Source organism: Hevea brasiliensis, chromosome 10 (genome assembly GCF_030052815.1).
Source record: "Hevea brasiliensis isolate MT/VB/25A 57/8 chromosome 10, ASM3005281v1, whole genome shotgun sequence".
In the NCBI taxonomy this organism is placed as follows: Eukaryota; Viridiplantae; Streptophyta; class Magnoliopsida; order Malpighiales; family Euphorbiaceae; genus Hevea; species Hevea brasiliensis.
In genome coordinates this window covers 39,758-57,407 of record NC_079502.1, presented here as the reverse complement: position 1 = coordinate 57,407, position 17,650 = coordinate 39,758, and the positions used below count along the sequence as shown (strand labels likewise).

The 17,650-nt window shown below is 32.9% G+C and overlaps 4 protein-coding genes across 4 annotated transcripts; all 4 read right to left on the bottom strand.

Moving 5' to 3' along the window:
• Positions 1-914: 914 nt before the first annotated feature.
• On the bottom strand, positions 915-3,018 carry LOC131169613 (anthocyanidin 3-O-glucosyltransferase 1-like). The gene is made up of 2 exons (XM_058128793.1): positions 2,276-3,018; positions 915-1,726 (listed from the first exon to the last, which is right to left on the bottom strand). The coding sequence occupies exons 1-2, from the start codon at positions 2,916-2,918 to the stop codon at positions 954-956; spliced, it is 1,416 nt and encodes a 471-aa protein (XP_057984776.1). The 5' UTR covers positions 2,919-3,018; the 3' UTR covers positions 915-953.
• A 1,787-nt stretch (positions 3,019-4,805) lies between these two features.
• On the bottom strand, positions 4,806-6,372 carry LOC131169612 (anthocyanidin 3-O-glucosyltransferase 2-like). The gene is made up of 2 exons (XM_058128792.1): positions 6,126-6,372; positions 4,806-6,002 (listed from the first exon to the last, which is right to left on the bottom strand). Exons 1-2 carry the CDS (start codon positions 6,273-6,275, stop codon positions 4,863-4,865), a joined length of 1,290 nt encoding a protein of 429 aa, XP_057984775.1. The 5' UTR covers positions 6,276-6,372; the 3' UTR covers positions 4,806-4,862.
• Positions 6,373-7,109: 737 nt separating this feature from the next.
• LOC131169611 (anthocyanidin 3-O-glucosyltransferase 2-like) lies at positions 7,110-8,688 on the bottom strand. The gene has a single exon (XM_058128791.1). The coding sequence runs from the start codon at positions 8,660-8,662 to the stop codon at positions 7,253-7,255; it is 1,410 nt and encodes a 469-aa protein (XP_057984774.1). The 5' UTR covers positions 8,663-8,688; the 3' UTR covers positions 7,110-7,252.
• Positions 8,689-9,287: 599 nt separating this feature from the next.
• LOC131169610 (anthocyanidin 3-O-glucosyltransferase 2-like) lies at positions 9,288-11,092 on the bottom strand. The gene has a single exon (XM_058128790.1). The coding sequence runs from the start codon at positions 10,789-10,791 to the stop codon at positions 9,400-9,402; it is 1,392 nt and encodes a 463-aa protein (XP_057984773.1). The 5' UTR covers positions 10,792-11,092; the 3' UTR covers positions 9,288-9,399.
• Between the last annotated feature and the right edge of the window lie 6,558 nt (positions 11,093-17,650).

Below are 17,650 nucleotides of genomic sequence, written 5' to 3'. Positions count from 1 at the left end.
TCAACCCCCACGGCCGATGAGGTTTCTAGAGGCTTCCCCTTTGACTAGACGATGACGGCACTGAAGGAGCAGAAGCATGTTGATTAGTTCATTAGAGCATTGAATTTCAAAAATTTTTTTTCTAGGGTTACATACATAATGCCACATCTCTTATGTTCCTAATTAATTTCAATGCTCAATTGCATATTAAAACATTTTTAATATGTATTAAGATCTATATTTGCCATTCAAGATTGTGAATTAACAAAATTAATTCATTTAAACCCTAGTTTAAAAGAGGAGTTAGAGCACTAACCTATTTGATGCACTATGGATGTAATTGGCACCTTTAGAAAGCATTTAGGACCCCAAATGTTGTCCATCTAGCTTGTCTACACCAAGATCACCAAGTGTTGTCCCTCTAGCTTGTCCACACCAATAAGATCACCAAATTACCCTTATGCTGTCCATTGGTGATTTTGGTGTGGACAAGTTAGAGGGACAACACTTAGGGTCCTAGATGCTTCCTAAATGTGTCAATTGCATCCATAGTGCATTAAAGAGGTTAGTGCTCAAATTCCTCTTTTAAACTAGGGTTTAAATGAATTAATTTGCTAATTCACAGTCTTGAATGGCAAACATAGATCCTAATACATATTAAAAGTATTTTAATATGCAATTAAGAATTGAAATTAATTAAGCACATAAGAGATATGGCATGATGCATGAAATCCTATAAGAAAATTTTTGAAATTCAATGCTCTAATGAACCAATCACCATACTTCCGCTCCTTCAATCTCTAGGCGTAGGTAATCTATAATTTATTATTGAAATTTCGATTCTCATAATTAAATACTTGATAGTAATTTTTAAATGAAATATTTTTTAAAAATAAAAATTTTGATATATATAATTTATAAGTTGATGAATAATATTTAACTATAAATAAAAATTAAACTTTATTATAATTATTTTATGATAAATTATCCATTACATCTTTTATTAGACTGCCTAAACAAGAGTACGACGATCCACCTTCCATTAAGGCCCTTCTACTTTTCTCACTAATCTCCTTCACCTTCCTCCTTTTCTCGCTATCATGCTTCATCAAACACCTAATTCCTCTCTCTATCTCATCACAGTTTACAATTACTCCACTGTCATTCCTATAATCCATTTTAATTTCTACCGCCAATCCCAACTCTACTACCACCATTTCAAATGCATTAAATTGTTGCTCTGCAAACAGTGGCCAAGTGGCAATTGTGACAACAAACCATATGCTTTCCAGTATAGAATTCCATCCACAATGTGAAACAAATCCTCTTACTGCTGGATGGGCCAATACAGCCACTTGTGGAGCCCATCCTATGACCTTTCCAATCCCAGTTGTTCGATCCAAGAATCCTTCGGGCAAGACTTCTTGTGGATCCTCATAATCACTAGGAGATGCTAGGAGACCCGGACGTGCCGGTCGGCGTAGTGACCACAAGAATCGATGACCACTATGCTCTAGGGCACAAGCAATCTCTTTCACTTGATTCTGACTAAAACTTCCCTTGCTCCCAAAGCACAGGAATACTACTGTCGATGGAGGCTGATCATCAAGCCATCGCATGATTTCCTTACGAGTGTTTCTTTCATCTGACCCCATATCTAAAATAGGTCCCACAGGGTAAACAGGAGGCATTTTTAAAGACTCAATCGCATAGGATTCCAAATCCAAGAATGTATTCACTATTAGGGCTGAGCATGATACGGTTCAAACCGAAAAATCGAACCGAACCGATTCAATTCGATTCAATCGATTCGGTTTTAAAAGTTAATCGGTTCGGTTCGGTTTTAATTTATAAAAATTTCGATTATTTCGGTTCGGTTCGGTTTTAAAGAGAAAAAACCGAACCGAACTGAATAGTAATTTATATAGTCAAATCAAATTAAATCGAACCGAATTGATTTTTGAATTAATTTATTTTTATGAAAAATTTATGAATTATATTTAATTTTATATATATTAATTATTTAATTTCATTGATTAATGGTTATTAGGTTCAAACCAAAGTTAAAATTAGACCAAATAACTTGAAAATCAAGTCTAAATTAAAAAATCAATCAAAAATCAAACTGATCGATTTAAATCGAACCGAACCGAATTAAAACGGTTCGGTTTGATTCGGTTTTTCACTAATTTTAATTTGGTTCAGTTTCTAAAATTAACGGTTCGATTTTGATAATTTAATTCGGTTCGGTTCGATTCGATTTGAACCGATTGCTCACCCCTATTCACTATAATACCCTTAGCTTCTCTGAACCTTCTTGTGTTGTCAAGTATAGAAGGAAACCAATCTTTGATCAACATTGCAGAAGGCATAACCCTACCAGGAAATGGGTTTATCAAACTTAACACTTGCAACTCAGCATCTGAGTCCTTGAGCTCAGTGGGGTCAAATTTCTCTTCATCATAAATCTTTTGCACATAAAGCATGAAGCCAAGAAAAGCTGCACCCGACGTAAAGAAAATGTAAGTCGGAACCCCAAATTCATTAGCCACATCTATCATCAACGCGCAGAATGTATCAACAACAAAACCTACCAGCTGAGGCGAGTCAACGCTTGACACAAAGTCAGACTGAGTGATCTTCAAAACAGCTTCTTTGACATGGGATTTCTGACTGTTAACGAAAGAAAAGAAACTAAATAATTCAGTCTCATCTTTGGGCAGATCAATGAATCGGAGACGAGTAGATACAATAGAGGAGGAAGCTCGCTGAGATTCAATGTAGCTATGAACTTTGGAGTTGATAGAAGAATGATTGAGGATAAGGACAGTGACGGAGAGCTGATGGCAGCGGGTAAGGAGAAGCTTTGCTACTTCCACCGCCGATACAATATGGCCCATACCAGGGGCGGGGACGAAAACAAGCTGGGCTTTCTCCATTTTTTACTGATAGAGTATTCTTAGTTTTGCTGCAGAGTGTAGAAGATGAGGAATAAGGGCGATCGCGATAAGGCTGAGGTAAATGTGACTGCAGTAGTACCTGAGGGTGGCTATTTGTTGGGGAAAAAATTATTGAAAAATATATTAAATTTAATTTTAAAATTAATTTTTAATTAATATATATTTATTAGAGCCAATAATGCAAGTGACGTCTTGGCTTTGCTGGTCGGAGTCCTTCTGTGCGAGTTTCTGTCGTTTTAGGCTACCTTATCCTTTACGCCACCTTCCGAAACCTGATTGAGCCCATGAAAAGAGAATATATTCAGTGATATTTTTTTAATTTCGCAATATACATCAACGATTACTTAACATTGCATTACATTTTTCTATGGATATTAAATTCGATTCAGAACTTACGTGAAGAATGAGTTAAAAGATCACTGTTTCAACTAATAAATTTTTACAAATTAATTAAATATATATTAACTATAAATATTACACTTATTAATATCTAAATAAATTTAATCAATTAAATTTTATTTTTAAAATTAATATTTCACAAATTATTAAGTCATATTTACATATATCTCAATAATATTTTTAAATTTTATAAGAAAATATTAAAATATTTAGAATTTAAATATTTTTTATTCTCAAAATTTTTAATTAATATATTAAATAAAAATATTTTTTTATAAAATATTAATTATATATTACTCTTTCCATCCCATCTTAAGTGATGTTTAAAAAAAAATTTATACTACTTTATTTACTTTTTTAAAAAAAAGTAAATATTAATTATTTTTTTTTTAATTTTATCCTTTACAGTTGCCATTCCAATATATTTATCTCTTCCTTATTACATTTTTCTGTCTTAATTAAATATAAGGATACTTTAATCAATTATTTTTTATATAAAAATAAGGTTATTTATTTGTTATTTCTTTTTTCCTTATGAAAAAACTTAAAAAGCACTTGGAATGAAACGAAATAAATAAATATAAAAAATAAATATCATTTTATAAAATTTCTTGTATTACTATAATAAAAATATATTAGCTAAATAATATCTTATTCATTGACTAAATATAAATTTAAATATTAAAATATCATATCATTGATATTTTTAAGATTTTTAATTTTAAAATTTTTAAATCAATCAGCTTAACGAGTCATTGGGTCAACGGATAACCAGTTCAACCACTGAATTAATTGTTTTTTTCTTATCAATTCCTTATCTAGTTCAATGAGAGAACCAACTCGATTTTTTGTGTTGTTCACGGGATCAACCATCGAATTAGTCCAAATTTTATAACAATAATTCTATATTACCATAACACTCACTTAATGATCATAATTTTATAAAAATTCTCTCAAAAAATAAATGATCACATACTTTGATTTGGATTTTAATTTTAATTTTAAAAATAATTTAATGTAATTATTATATAAAAATTACACTTAAATTATTAATTAAAATTTATTAATTACTTTAAAGTTAATGGTTAATATGCAATTTATTATATAATATACTTTTTGCTATTTATTATATTGTATAGCCTTATATATATTGAGATTTTAATCTCTATCAAATTTATCCTTGTGCCTTTTCATAACTCCAATAAATCTATCTTTGCTCTTCTCTCTCTAGTCTCTATGTCTCATATATATTTAATAGGTGAATCATATTATATGTATTATATCTTAGATTTATGATAAATCAATATATTTTTATAATTGAGCGGTGACAGAATGGCATGTATCAGCAATTTATATATTATTTTTTATTTAATAAAAATTTTAGTGGATGGAATAATAATGGATAAACTATGTGGTTATGCATATTAAAAATTAAAAGTAATACATTTATAATTTTTGGATAAGCAATCAAGGAATTTTATTTTTGTTATTATGAAGCAAAGAGAAAGTTCCAAATCTAATATTTTAAGTTAAATCGTCCATAAAATTTTTTATTAAACGACCTAAACAACAGTATGAAGATCCACCATCCATTAAGGCCCTTCTGCTCTTCTCACTCATCTCCTTTACTTTCTTCATTTTCTTACTATCATGTTCCATCAAACTTCTTATTCCTCTCTCTATTTCATTACAATTCACAATTACTCCACTGTCATTCCTATAATCCATTTTAATTTCCACTGCTAATTCCAACTCTGTCACCATTTCAAAGGCATTAAATTGTTGCTCTGCATACATTGGCCATGTCGCAATTGGGACACCAAACCATATGCTTTCAAGCACAGAATTCCATCCACAATGTGAAACAAATCCTCCTACGGCTGGATGGGCCAAGATGGTCACTTGTGGAGCCCATCCTATCACCTTTCCAAGTCCTGTCACTCGATTTAAGAATCCTTCAGGCAAGACCTCCTGTGGATCCTCATAGTCACTTGGAGATGGTAAGAGACCCGGAGGGGATGGTCGTCGCAGGGACCATAAGAATCGATACCTACTGCGCTCTAGCGCATAGGCAATCTCTTTCACTTGATCCTCACCAAAGCTTCCTTGGCTCCCAAAGCACAAGAATACTACCGATGATGGCGGCTGATCGTCAAGCCATTGCATGATTTCTTGGTGAGTGTTTCTTCCATCCAACCCCACATTCAAAATGGGTCCCACAGGGTAAATACTCATTTTCAAAGACTCAACCGCATAGGATTCCAGCTCCACGAATGTATTTACTATAATACCCCTAGCTTCTCCGAACCTTCTAGCATTGTCAAGTAAAACAGGAAGCCACTGTCTACTCAACAACGAAGAAGGCATAGCCTTAGCAGGAAATGGGTTTACTAAACTTGGTACTGATAACTCAGCATCTGAGTTCTTGAACTCAATAGGGTCAACTTTCTCTTCATCATGAATCTTCTGCACATAAAGCAGGAGACCAAGAACAGAGGCACCTGAAGTAAAAAAAATGTATGATGGAACACCAAAGTCATTGGCCACATCAATCATCGTTGTGCAAAACATATCTATAACAAAACCTGCTAGTCGAGGTGACGGTGAGTCGGCGATTAACTTTGACTGGGTGATCTTCAACACAGCTTCTTTAACATGGGGTTTCTGTATCTCAATAGAAGAAGTGAAATTAAACAATTCAGTCTCTTCTTCAGGTAGAACAATGAATTGGAGACGATTAGATATAGTGGAAGAGGAAGCTTCAAACGATTCAATGTAGTTATGAACCTGGTTGGAGTTGACAAAAGAGAGGTTGAGGATAAGGACCGTGATGGAGAGTCGGTGATCGCGGGTCAGAAGTAGCTTTGCAACCTCAACTGAGGATACAATATGGCCCATAACAGGCAAGGGAATGAACACCAGCTGTGCTTTCTCCATTTTACAAAAGACACTGTATTGTTTTGCTGCCGAAGTGCAGAAGATAAGAATGAGTTTGTGGTATTATGTGTAGCAGCGCACTAGCTAATTGCGTTCAGTGTTGGACGTCGCTATAAGTAAAGAGCCGTGAACGTGTAATCTTAATCATGGAAGCCAATAATATAAAAATGACGTCATGGCTTCGCTGGGTAGTCTTTGCAGAAAGAGATCATTATTAAAATTATGGTAAGTTCAATAAGACTCTTATTTTTATATAACTCAATACACTTTAATTGTAGTCTGGCTTTTATAGATAAATATTTATTTATTAAAATATTATATTTTTTATTCACCCATATAGATAATTAATATCTTTTTTTTACAAAAATTAAATATATCAATAAAAATTAAAATGATATAAATTTTAAAATAAAATTTTCATTGCAATTTTTTTTTATTATTTTATGCCAAATTGTCAAAATGAATGAGTATTATTCGATTTAAACTGAATTGAATCATTTTAATTTTATAATTCAATTTAATTTTTAAGATAATTCGATTAAATTTGATTTGATTTTATATTATAAAAATTTTAATTATTTTAGTTCGATTTCATTTTAAAGAGAAAAAAAATCAATTAAACATAACCAAACTGAATAGTTTTTATTGATTTTTGAATTTATTTATTTTTATGAGATATTTATGAATTATATGTAATTTTATATATGTAAATTGTTTAATTTTATTGATTAATGATTATTAGGTTCAAAACAATATCAAAATCAGACCAAATAACACAAAAATCAAATTTACATTAAAAAATAATCAAAAATTAAAATCGATCACTTTGAACTGAACCAAACCGAAATAAAATAATTCGATTCGATTCAATTTTTCATTCATTTCAGTTCGATTCGATTTCTAAAATTTATAATTCAATTTTCACGATTTAATTCAATTCGATTCAATTTGATTCGATTTGAACCAAATGCTAACTCTTAATTACCCATAACATTTCTTATGAAATGACCTAACCAAAAGTGTGAAGATCCACCCTCCATTAAGGCCTTTCTACTTTTTTCACTTATTTCCTTAACTTTCTTCCTTTTTTCAGTATCGTGCTCCATCAAACACCTTATCCCTCTCTCTATTTCATCACACTTCACAATTATTTCACTGTCCTTACTATAATCTATTTTAATCTCCACTGCTAATCCTAACTCAAACACCATCTCGAATGCATTAAGTTGTTGCTCTGAATATATTGGCCACGCGGCGATTGGAACCCCAAACCATATGCTCTCCAGCACAGAATTCCACCCGCAATGCGATACAAAACCTCCCACAGCTTGATGGGCCAAGATGGCAACTTGTGGAGCCCACCCTATCACCTTTCCAATTCCAGCTGTTCGATCCAAGAATCCTTCAGGCAAAACCTCTTGTGGATCCTCATAGTTACTCGGAGATGCTAGTTTTCCCGGAAGTGGTGGTCGGCGGAGGGCCCACAAGAATCGATACCCACTGTGTTCTAGCGCACATGCAATCTCTTTTACTTGATCCTCGCTAAAACTTCCCATGCTTCCAAAACACAAGAACACTACTGATGAAAGAGGTTGGTTGTCAAGCCATTGCATTATTTCCTGGGGTGCGTTGCTTCCGACCGACCCAATATCCAAAATGGGTCCCACAGGATACACAGGAGGCATTTTTAAAGACTGAATCGCATAGGATTCGAACTCCAAAAATGTATTTACGATGATACCCTTAACTTCTCTATATCTTCTTGCATTCTCTAATGTAGGAGAAAGCAACTCTCTTCTTAACATCGCATAAGGCATAACCCTTGCAGGAAATGGGTTTACTAAGCTCGGTACTGGTAACTCAGCATCCGAGTTCTTGAACTCAATGGGGTCAAATTTCTCTTCATCATGAATCTTCTGTAAATAAAGCATCAGACCAAGAAAAGCTGCACTTGAAGTAAAGTAAATGTAAGACGGAACATCAAAGTCGTTAGCCACATCAATCATCGGCGCGCAAAACAGATCTAAAACAAAACCTCCCAGTCGAGGTGAAGGCGAGTCAGTGGTCGACTCTGATTGAATGATCTTTAACACAGCTTCTTTAACATGGGGTTTCTGTCTCTCGATAAAAGAAGTGAAATTAAATAATTCAGGCTCATCTTTCGGCAAAACAATGAATCGGAGAGAATTGGATATAGTGGAGGAGGAAGCTTGAAGCGATTCAATGTAGTTATGAACCTGCTTGGAGTTGATGAAAGATAGCTGGAGGATAAGGACAGTGACGGAGAGTCGGTGGTCGCGGGTGAGAATATGCTTTGCTAGCTCCACTGCGGATACAAGATGGCCCATACCAGGCCAGGGGACGAACACCAGCTGTGCTTTCTCCATTTTACTAAAGTTATTGTATCGTTTTGCTGCCAAGGATCGAAGAAAGATTGAACTTGTGGTACTTGTCTTTGTAGCTGCACTAGCTACTTGTGCTTCGTGCTGGAAGTCGCTGCAAGGAAAGAGAATCATGGAAGCCAATAATAAAAGTGACGTCATGGCTTCGCTGGGTGGTCTTATCTCCATGCATCAAAAACATTTATTTATTAAAACATTATTTATTCACCAACATGATATGAATTTTAATTGAAAGATAACATTTAAAAAATGAATTTGCAAATATTTAACGGCAGAAATTAAAAGATAATATTTAAGTATTAATTTTAAGAGGACCAAAATATTTTTCATTGCATTTAATAGATTTTTAACGATGAAAAAACAAACCCATATTTGTTGCTTTTTTTTAGATTTTATTGATGATTTTTGTATATTTTACCACAAAATTTTTTGCCACCTATAGTCATAATATAATTTGATTCACATATTTTTCTTATTTAAATTTACTTCAATATGTATTTACGACATTATATATATATATCAAATAATAAATTAATTTTATATATTTACATTTTACGCTCATTTTTAATTTGCATAGTTTAAAACTCAATACTAATTTTTTAATACAACATAAATAAAACTTCAAAATATAATTATAAATTCATTTAAACGATGAGATACATATAAGTTGATGGAAATACTATCTAACTATATATAAAAATAAAAACTTTAATACAATTATTTTATGTTAAATTATCTATCACTTCTTTTATGAGACCATCTAAACAAAAGTATGAAGATCCACCATCCACTAAGGCCATTCTACTCTTCTCACTCATCTCCTTTACTTTCTTTCTTTTCTCACTATCATGCTCCATTAAACCCCTTATTCCTCTCTCTATTTCATCACAATTCACAATTATTCCACTGTCATTCCTATAATCCATTTTAATTTCCACTGCCAATCCCAACTCCATTACCATTTCAAAGGCATTAAATTGTTGCTCTCCATACATTGGCCACGCAGCAATTGGGACACCAAACCATATGCTTTCAAGCACAGAATTCCATCCACAATGTGAAACAAATCCTCCTATAGCTGGATGGGCCAAGACAGCCGCTTGTGGAGACCATCCCGTTACCTTTCCAACTCCAGCCATTCGATCCAAGAATCCTTCCGGCAAGACTTCCTGTGGATCCTCATAGTCACAAGTAGATGCTACGATACCTGGACATGGTGACCGCCGTAAGGACCACAAGAATCGATGACCACTATGCTCTAACGCACATGCAATCTCTTTCACTTGATCCTCACCAAAACTTCCCATGCTCCCGAAGCACAAGAACACTACTGATGATGGAGGCTGATCATCTAGCCACTGCATGATTTCTTGGTGAGCGTTGGTTCCATCCGACCCCAAATGCAAAATAGGTCCCACAGGGTAAACGGGAAGCATTTTGAAAGACTCGATCGCATGGTATTCGAGCTCCAAAAATGTATTTACCATAATACCCTTTGTTTCTCTGAACCTCCTCGCATTGTTAAGTAGAAAAGGAAACTCTCTGCTTAATATCGCAAAAGGCATAACCTTAGCAGGAAATGGGTTTACCAAACTCGGCACCGGTAACGTAGCATCTGAGTCTTTAAACTCATTGGGGTCAAATTTCTCTTCATCATGAATCTTCTGAACATAAAGCAATAAACCAAGAGAAGCTGCACTTGAAGGAAAGAAAATGTAAGATGGAACACCAAATTCATTGGCCACATCTATTATGGGCGTGCATAACATATCGACAACAAAACCCGCCAACTGGGGCGATTCGATGTTTGACTCAGACTGAGTAATCTTCAACACAGCTTCTTTGACATGAGGTTTCTGTCTCTCAACGAAAGAAAAGTCAGTCTCGCCTTTGGGTAGATCAATGATTCGGAGACGATTGGATATAGTAGACAAGGAAGCTTGCTGCGATTCGATGTAGTTATGAACTTTGGGGTTGACAGAAGAATGGTTGAGGATAAGTACTGTGATGGAGAGCTGTTGATGGTGGGTAAGAAGAAGCTTTGCTGCCTCCACCTCTGAGACAAGGTGGCCAATGTCGGGCCAGGGGATGAACACAAGCTGAGCTTTCTTCATTTTAGTATTGAAAATTTTTAATTTTGCGGCCAAGTAGAGAAGATGAGGGTGATTGTGATGAGCTTGAGGTATTTGCGGTTGATATAAATACGTGATATTCACATTAAATAGGTGAATCTCTATGTATATACGTATTAAATACTATGAGATTATGCCTCATGTTTTGCCATTTTATTTCTTAGCCTTCTTTGACTCTTTACAATTTCTGAAGAAAAAAATATGCAAGGCTCTGCATGGCGGGGCTTGTCTGTGTAAAGCTGCGCAAGTCAGAGAATCTCTGTAGCTGGCGAGCCCCACGCTGAAATAATTGTGGTCTGGTCGTATGAAGTTTTGATTGTATATATGGACAGAAACAATAATTTTAAGAGTGGGACAGTGAGGTAATTGGTCTCATTGGCCCTATGCCTTCTTTATAAATTACCCCAATAAAATTTCATAAATTTTTTTAGTTTTCCTAACCCCCTTTTTGAAAAAAGCCTTGAGATTTAGAAGATTTTTGCATCACACAGTCTTTAATGAGTTTGTTAACAATATTTTCATTAACGAAAAATTTTTTTTAGACTTGATTTATTATAATTTTAAAATATAAATATATAAAATTTATATATTTAATAAATAAATTTAACTATATAATTTATTTTTTTTATTCTATCCTATCTTTGAAAAATATGCATAAAATACTGTGAGATTTGAGTGGTTTTTGCTTCACAAAAAATACAGTATTTGTACCCATAAAACCCATAAAAATATTCAAATTTACATCACTCAATCTTTGGTGAGTTAAAAAAAAGAGAAATTGCATAAATAGAAAAAAAAAAAAAAAACAACTGTGCTTTCTCCATTTTGCGAAAGTTATTGTGTCGTTTTGCTGCCGAGGATATAAGATAACATTTGTAGCTGCACTAGCTACTTGTGCTTAGTGCTGGAAGTCGCTGTATGGAAAGAGAATCATGGAAGCCAATAATAAAAGTGACGTCATGGCTTTGCTGGGTGGTCATGTCTCTATGCATCAAAAACATTTATTTATTGAAACATTATTTATTCACCGACATGATATGAATTTTAATTGAATATTATTAAAATTATCTTTAAAAATATCTAATCAATCATGAATGTTGAATGTGATTTTAGAGCACACTTTTCCTATTCAATAAAAAAATTAATTTGCCTTTTTTTTCAAGTCAAAAGGAAAAAAAAAAAATAAAATTAATCAAATTTAATTATTAATTATTTTTTAACACTTCACTAAATAATATATTTAAAAAACTTATTTTTTAAATAATAGTTTCGATAACAATACCAAACAGACTCTTCCTTAGATGACACGCCATACTTATGACAATTAGGAAAGTAAAAGTAATGGTCAAGGCTTGCCATCGGAATAGCCATTAATTAGTGCTTCAAAAAAATATTTTATAATTAATATAATAAAAAAATTAAAATTTTGACTCTATAAGAATAAAATAAATAAATATAAATTTTTATGTTTCAAAATTAGATTTATAAAATAAATAAATACAAATTTTTATGTTTCAAAATTGAATTTTTAACTTTAATATTAAATTTATTTTTAAAATTGATGGTAAAATTAATTGTAAATATATACATATAACTGAAAAGAAGAAAAAAGTAGTATAATATGTTAAAAAAATTTAAAATATATCAGAAAGTATTTATTTGTAGTAATAAAATGAAAAAATTAAAAAAAAATTAAAACATTCGAGTAAATGATTACAATACAGTAATTAAAATAATGAATTAGATTTATTATAAATAAAAATGTTTCAAATATATATATTTACCTTTTATTAATAAAATATATACAAGATACATACTAAATGATATCTTTGCAGGCATACTACTATGAGCACATGGCGGCAGGATGGTGTAGATCAACAACATGTAGCGCAAGAAGAAAGAGGAGAGAGAGAGCGATCGTGCGACTCGGGGACTCGAATTCCCTACACCATTCCGACCATTTCCGGTGGTTCCAAGTGCCACTAATTCCTGGGATGACCAACTTTCAGATGGGACCAATAGCACTCCGTTTGGTGGTTGGAGGAAGGAGAACTAGCGAGGAAAAGTTAGAAGAAAAACACATGGGTTTCAGGCTTTTTGACCACTTTTTCAACGATTCGACTGTTGGATTAGAAATCTGAGACCACTGATGGACATAGGGTGATAAAAACCTTCGAGATGGGACAGACCCCACTCCGATTGGATAGTGTTTGAAAAAGGCAATTATCAAATGGTCTAGATAGCTTGGTGAGATTTTCAGACTATTTCAATTCCTAAAAATTAAAAATAATTTTATGATAATTATTAATAATTTTTGGGCTTTATTTAGGTACGATCGGATGGATGATAGTTCACTGGCGCTTGAGACCGCGTTTTCAGCCAGATTGGCCGCCTCGCGGCCAATCCCAGAACGTGGTTGATCCTAGTGTTTTTAGATGTTATGGACATGTCCCAGGTGTCAAATTTGGCATAGGTAAACTCGAACTCCAAGTTGCTCAATTTTTGCCTAATACCGAGTTTAGAATAAAATTTATTAAATATTCGTGGGTAATCAGAAAATTGTGATTCCTTTTGCAATAGCTTTATAATATTGTTAAGGACCGTAGAGTGAGTTTATAGAATTTTTAAAGCTAGTTTAGATGTTTTTGGAAAATATCAGTTTTAAGCCTTATAATTAAATTGTCTGATTGTGTGAGTTTAGTCTGGTTTAGAGGGCTCAAGAGGGGCCATGTGTTATTGTTGAGATGATGTGTGGTTTTAGAAGTGTTATTTAAACTCCTTTGCAGGTTAAGTAGGTCCTAAATACAAGGAAAATCTTGCCAAATTTCTGACATAAATTAGGGCATCTTTTATCTCTTTAAAGCTTTGTTTTAAATCTAATACTGATGAAGTTGTAATATAATTATTCAAGTGAGCCAGGTTAACCTTCCTAATCTACCCAGCCACCACAGTAACTTTTAGAGTACTGTGAGTAGATATTAATTTTATTTATAATTTTAATATTATTATATACTCAAGACATGCTCATACATCACTTATAAATATATACACATAGTTAATTATTATGCACGTCTTGTGTTGCATATGTAATTGATGACTTATTGTATATGTTATTTTATGGCAATTTAGAGTTGTGTGCGTGAGTTTGGTGTGTGTATATGGATATAGGTAGGATGGGTTAACGCGGCTAGAGTTTAACTCGCTAAGACCCGATATTTATTATAGATAAGTTGGGGTAGACACGGCTCGAGTTGATTTCGCTAGCCCCCATATTTTGATATTAAGAGAAAGTTCGATTTCGAGTTGATCTTGCTGGCAGAGGTTAGAACTAAGAGAGCTGTATAGGGGATCAGCTCCCATATACATATATATGTGAGTATGGATTTGACACACGGGTGTGTGAATACTCTCGATTGCATTTCGTGATTATGACTTAACTTGTTTGAATTATGTGAAGATGTTGCATTTTATTTTTAGGGATGCACTATACTTAGATAATTATATAAATTGTATATAAAATCACTAAATAATATATTTAAAAAAATTATTTTTTAGATAATAGTTTCGATAACAATACCAAACAGACCCTTCCCTTAGATGACACGCCATACTTATGACAATTAGGGAAGAAAAAGTAATGGTTAAGGCTTGCCATCGGAATAGCCATTAATTAGTGCTTCAAAAAAATATTTTATAATTAATATAATAAAAAAATTAAAATTTTGACTCTATAAGAATAAAATAAATAAATATAAATTTTTATGTTTCAAAATTAGATTTATAAAATAAATAAATACAAATTTTTATGTTTCAAAATTTAATTTTTAACTTTAATATTAAATTTATTTTTAAAATTGATGGTAAAATTAATTGTATATATATATATATATATAACTGAAAAGAAGAAAAAAGTAGTATAATATGTTAAAAAAATTTAAAATATATCAGAAAGTATTTATTTGTAGTAATAAAATGAAAAAATTAAAAAAAAATTAAAACATTCGAGTAAATGATTACAATACAGTAATTAAAATAATAAATTAGATTTATTATAAATAAAAATGTTTCAAATATATATATTTGCCTTTTATTAATAAAATATATACAAGATACATACTAAATGATATGCTCTAGGGCATACTACTAACAGGCACATGGCGGCAGGATGGTGTAGATCAACAACATGTAGCGCAAGAAGAAAGAGGAGAGAGAGAGCGATCGTGCGACTCGGGGACTCAAATTCCCTACACCATTCCGACCATTTCCGGTGGTTCCAAGTACCACTAATTCCTGGGATGACCAACTTTCAGATGGGACCAATAGCACTCCGTTTGGTGGTCGGAGGAAGGAGAACTAGCGAGGAAAAGTTAGAAGAAAAACACATGGGTTTCAGGCTTTTTGACCACTTTTTCAACGATCCGACTGTTGAATTAGAAATCTGAGACCACCGATAGACATAGGGTGATAAAACCTTTGAGATGGGACAGACCCCACTCCGATTGGATAGTGTTTAAAAAAGGCAATCATCAAATGGTCTAGATAGCTTGGTGAGATTTTCGGACTATTTCAATTCCTAAAAATTAAAAATAATTTTATGATAATTATTAATAATTTTTGGGCTTTATTTAGGTACGATCGGATGGATGATAGTTCACTGGCGCTTGAGACCGCGTTTTCAGCTAGATTGGCTGCCCCGCGGCCAATCCCAGAACGTGGTTGATCCTAGTGTTTTTAGATGTTATGGACATGTCCCAGGTGTCAAATTTGGCATAGGTAAACTCGAACTCCAAGTTGTTCAATTTTTGCCTAATACCGAGTTTAGAATAAAATTTATTAAATATTCGTGGGTAATCAGAAAATTGTGATTCCTTTTGCAATGGCTTTATAATATTGTTAAGGACCGTAGAGTGAGTTTATAGAATTTTTAAAGCTAGTTTAGATATTTTTGGAAAATATCAGTTTTAAGCTTTATAATCAAATTGTCTGATTGTGTGAGTTTAGTCTGGTTTAGAGAACTCAAGAGAGGCCATGTGTTATTGTTGAGATGATGTGTGGTCTTAGAAGTGTTATTTGAACTCCTTTGCAGGTTAAGTAGGTCCTAAATACAAGGAAAATCCTACTAGATTTCTGACATAAATTAGGGCATCTTTTATCTCTTTAAAGCTTTGTTTTAAATCTAATACTGATGAAGTTGTAATATAATTATTTAAGTGAGCCAGGTGAGTCAGGTTAACCTTCCTAATCTACCCAGCCACCACAGTAACTTTTAGAGTACTGTGAGTAGATATTGATTTTATTTATAATTTTAATATTATTATATACTCAAGGCATGCTCATATATCACTTATAAATATATACACATAGTTAATTATTATGCACATCTTGTGTTGCATATGTAATTGATGACTTGTTGTATATGTTATTTTATGGCAATTTAGAGTTGTGTGCGTGAATTTGGTGTGTGTATATGGATATAGATAGGATGGGTAAACGCGGCTGGAGTTTAACTCGCTGAGACCCGATATTTATTATAGATAAGTTGGGGTAGGCACGGCTCGAGTTGATTTCGCTAGCCCCCGTATTTTGATATTAAGAGAAAGTTTGGTTTCGAGTTGATCTTGCTGGCAGAGGTTAGAACTAAGAGAGCTGTATAGGGGATCAGCTCCCATATACATATATATGTGAGTATGGATTTAACACACGGGTGTGTGAGTGCTCTTGATTGCATTTCGTGATTATGACTTGACTTGTTTAAATTATGTGAAGATGTTGCATTTTATTTTTAGGGATGCACTAGACTTAGATAATTATATAAATTGTATATAAAATCAATATCTTACTCTATGAGTCAAATGCTCACTCTTGTTCACCCTATTTTCCAAGGCTACAGGAGGAATTCCTTTTCAAAATAACCTACTTCCTTTCTTGTAGGTTTAGTAATAGTAGACAAGGAAGCTTGCTGCGATTGGATGTAATTATGAACTTTGGGGTTGACAGAAGAATGGTTGAGGATAAGTACCGTGATGGAGAGCTGTTGATGGTGGGTAAGAAGAAGCTTTGCTACCTCCACCTCTGAGACAAGGTGGCCAATGTCGGGACAGGGGATGAACACCAGCTGAGCTTTCTTCATTTTAGTATTGAAAATTTTTAATTTTGCTTTTTAGTATAGAAGATGAGGGTGATTGTGAAGAGCTTGAGGTATTTGCGGTTGATATAAATACGAGAGATTCAAATTAAATAGGTGAATCTCAATGTGTATATGTATTAAACACTATGAGATTATGCCTTATGTTTTGCCATTTTATTTCTTTGCCTTCTTTTACTCTTTACAATTTCTGAAGAAAAAAATATACAAGGCTCTGCATGGCGTGGCTTGTCTGTGTAAAGCTGCGCACGTCAGAGAATCTCTGTATCTCACGAGCCCCCCGCCCAAATAGTTGTGGTCAGGTTGTATGAAGTTTTGATTGTATATAAGGACAGGACCAATAATTTTAAGAGTGGGACAGTGAGGTAATTGCCCTCATTGGCCCTATGCTTTCTTTGTAAATTTTGAATAATTTTTTATTTTAAGAAATTTTATCACCCTCACTTTTTCATATAAAATTTTCGTATATAATTTTTATTTTCATAAAATTACCCCAATAAATTTTTATAAATTTCTTTTAGTTTTCCAAATCCCCTTTTTGAAAAAAGCCTTGAGATTTGAGTAGATTTTTGTTTTACCAAGTATAAATGATTTGCATCATCAGCTTTAATGAGTTTGTGAATAATATTTTCCTTAATGAAAAATTTTCTTTAGACTTGATTTATTTCTTTAATTTAATAATATTTCAACTCCATA

What these genes read in the sequence shown, in the direction of transcription:
- LOC131169613 (XM_058128793.1), bottom strand. Translation starts at nt 2,918, where the DNA reads ATGGAGAAAGCCCAGCTTGTTTTCGTCCCCGCCCCTGGTATGGGCCAT. An exon ending in AAGGTTCAGAGAAGCTAAGG is followed by an intron (nt 1,727 to 2,275) that starts GTATTATAGTGA and finishes TATCATGCTCAG; the next exon opens with CCCTAATAGTGAATACATTC.
- LOC131169612 (XM_058128792.1), bottom strand. Translation starts at nt 6,275, where the DNA reads ATGGAGAAAGCACAGCTGGTGTTCATTCCCTTGCCTGTTATGGGCCAT. An exon ending in CTTTTGTCAACTCCAACCAG is followed by an intron (nt 6,003 to 6,125) that starts GTTCATAACTAC and finishes ATTGAGATACAG; the next exon opens with AAACCCCATGTTAAAGAAGC.
- LOC131169611 (XM_058128791.1), bottom strand. Translation starts at nt 8,662, where the DNA reads ATGGAGAAAGCACAGCTGGTGTTCGTCCCCTGGCCTGGTATGGGCCAT.
- LOC131169610 (XM_058128790.1), bottom strand. Translation starts at nt 10,791, where the DNA reads ATGAAGAAAGCTCAGCTTGTGTTCATCCCCTGGCCCGACATTGGCCAC.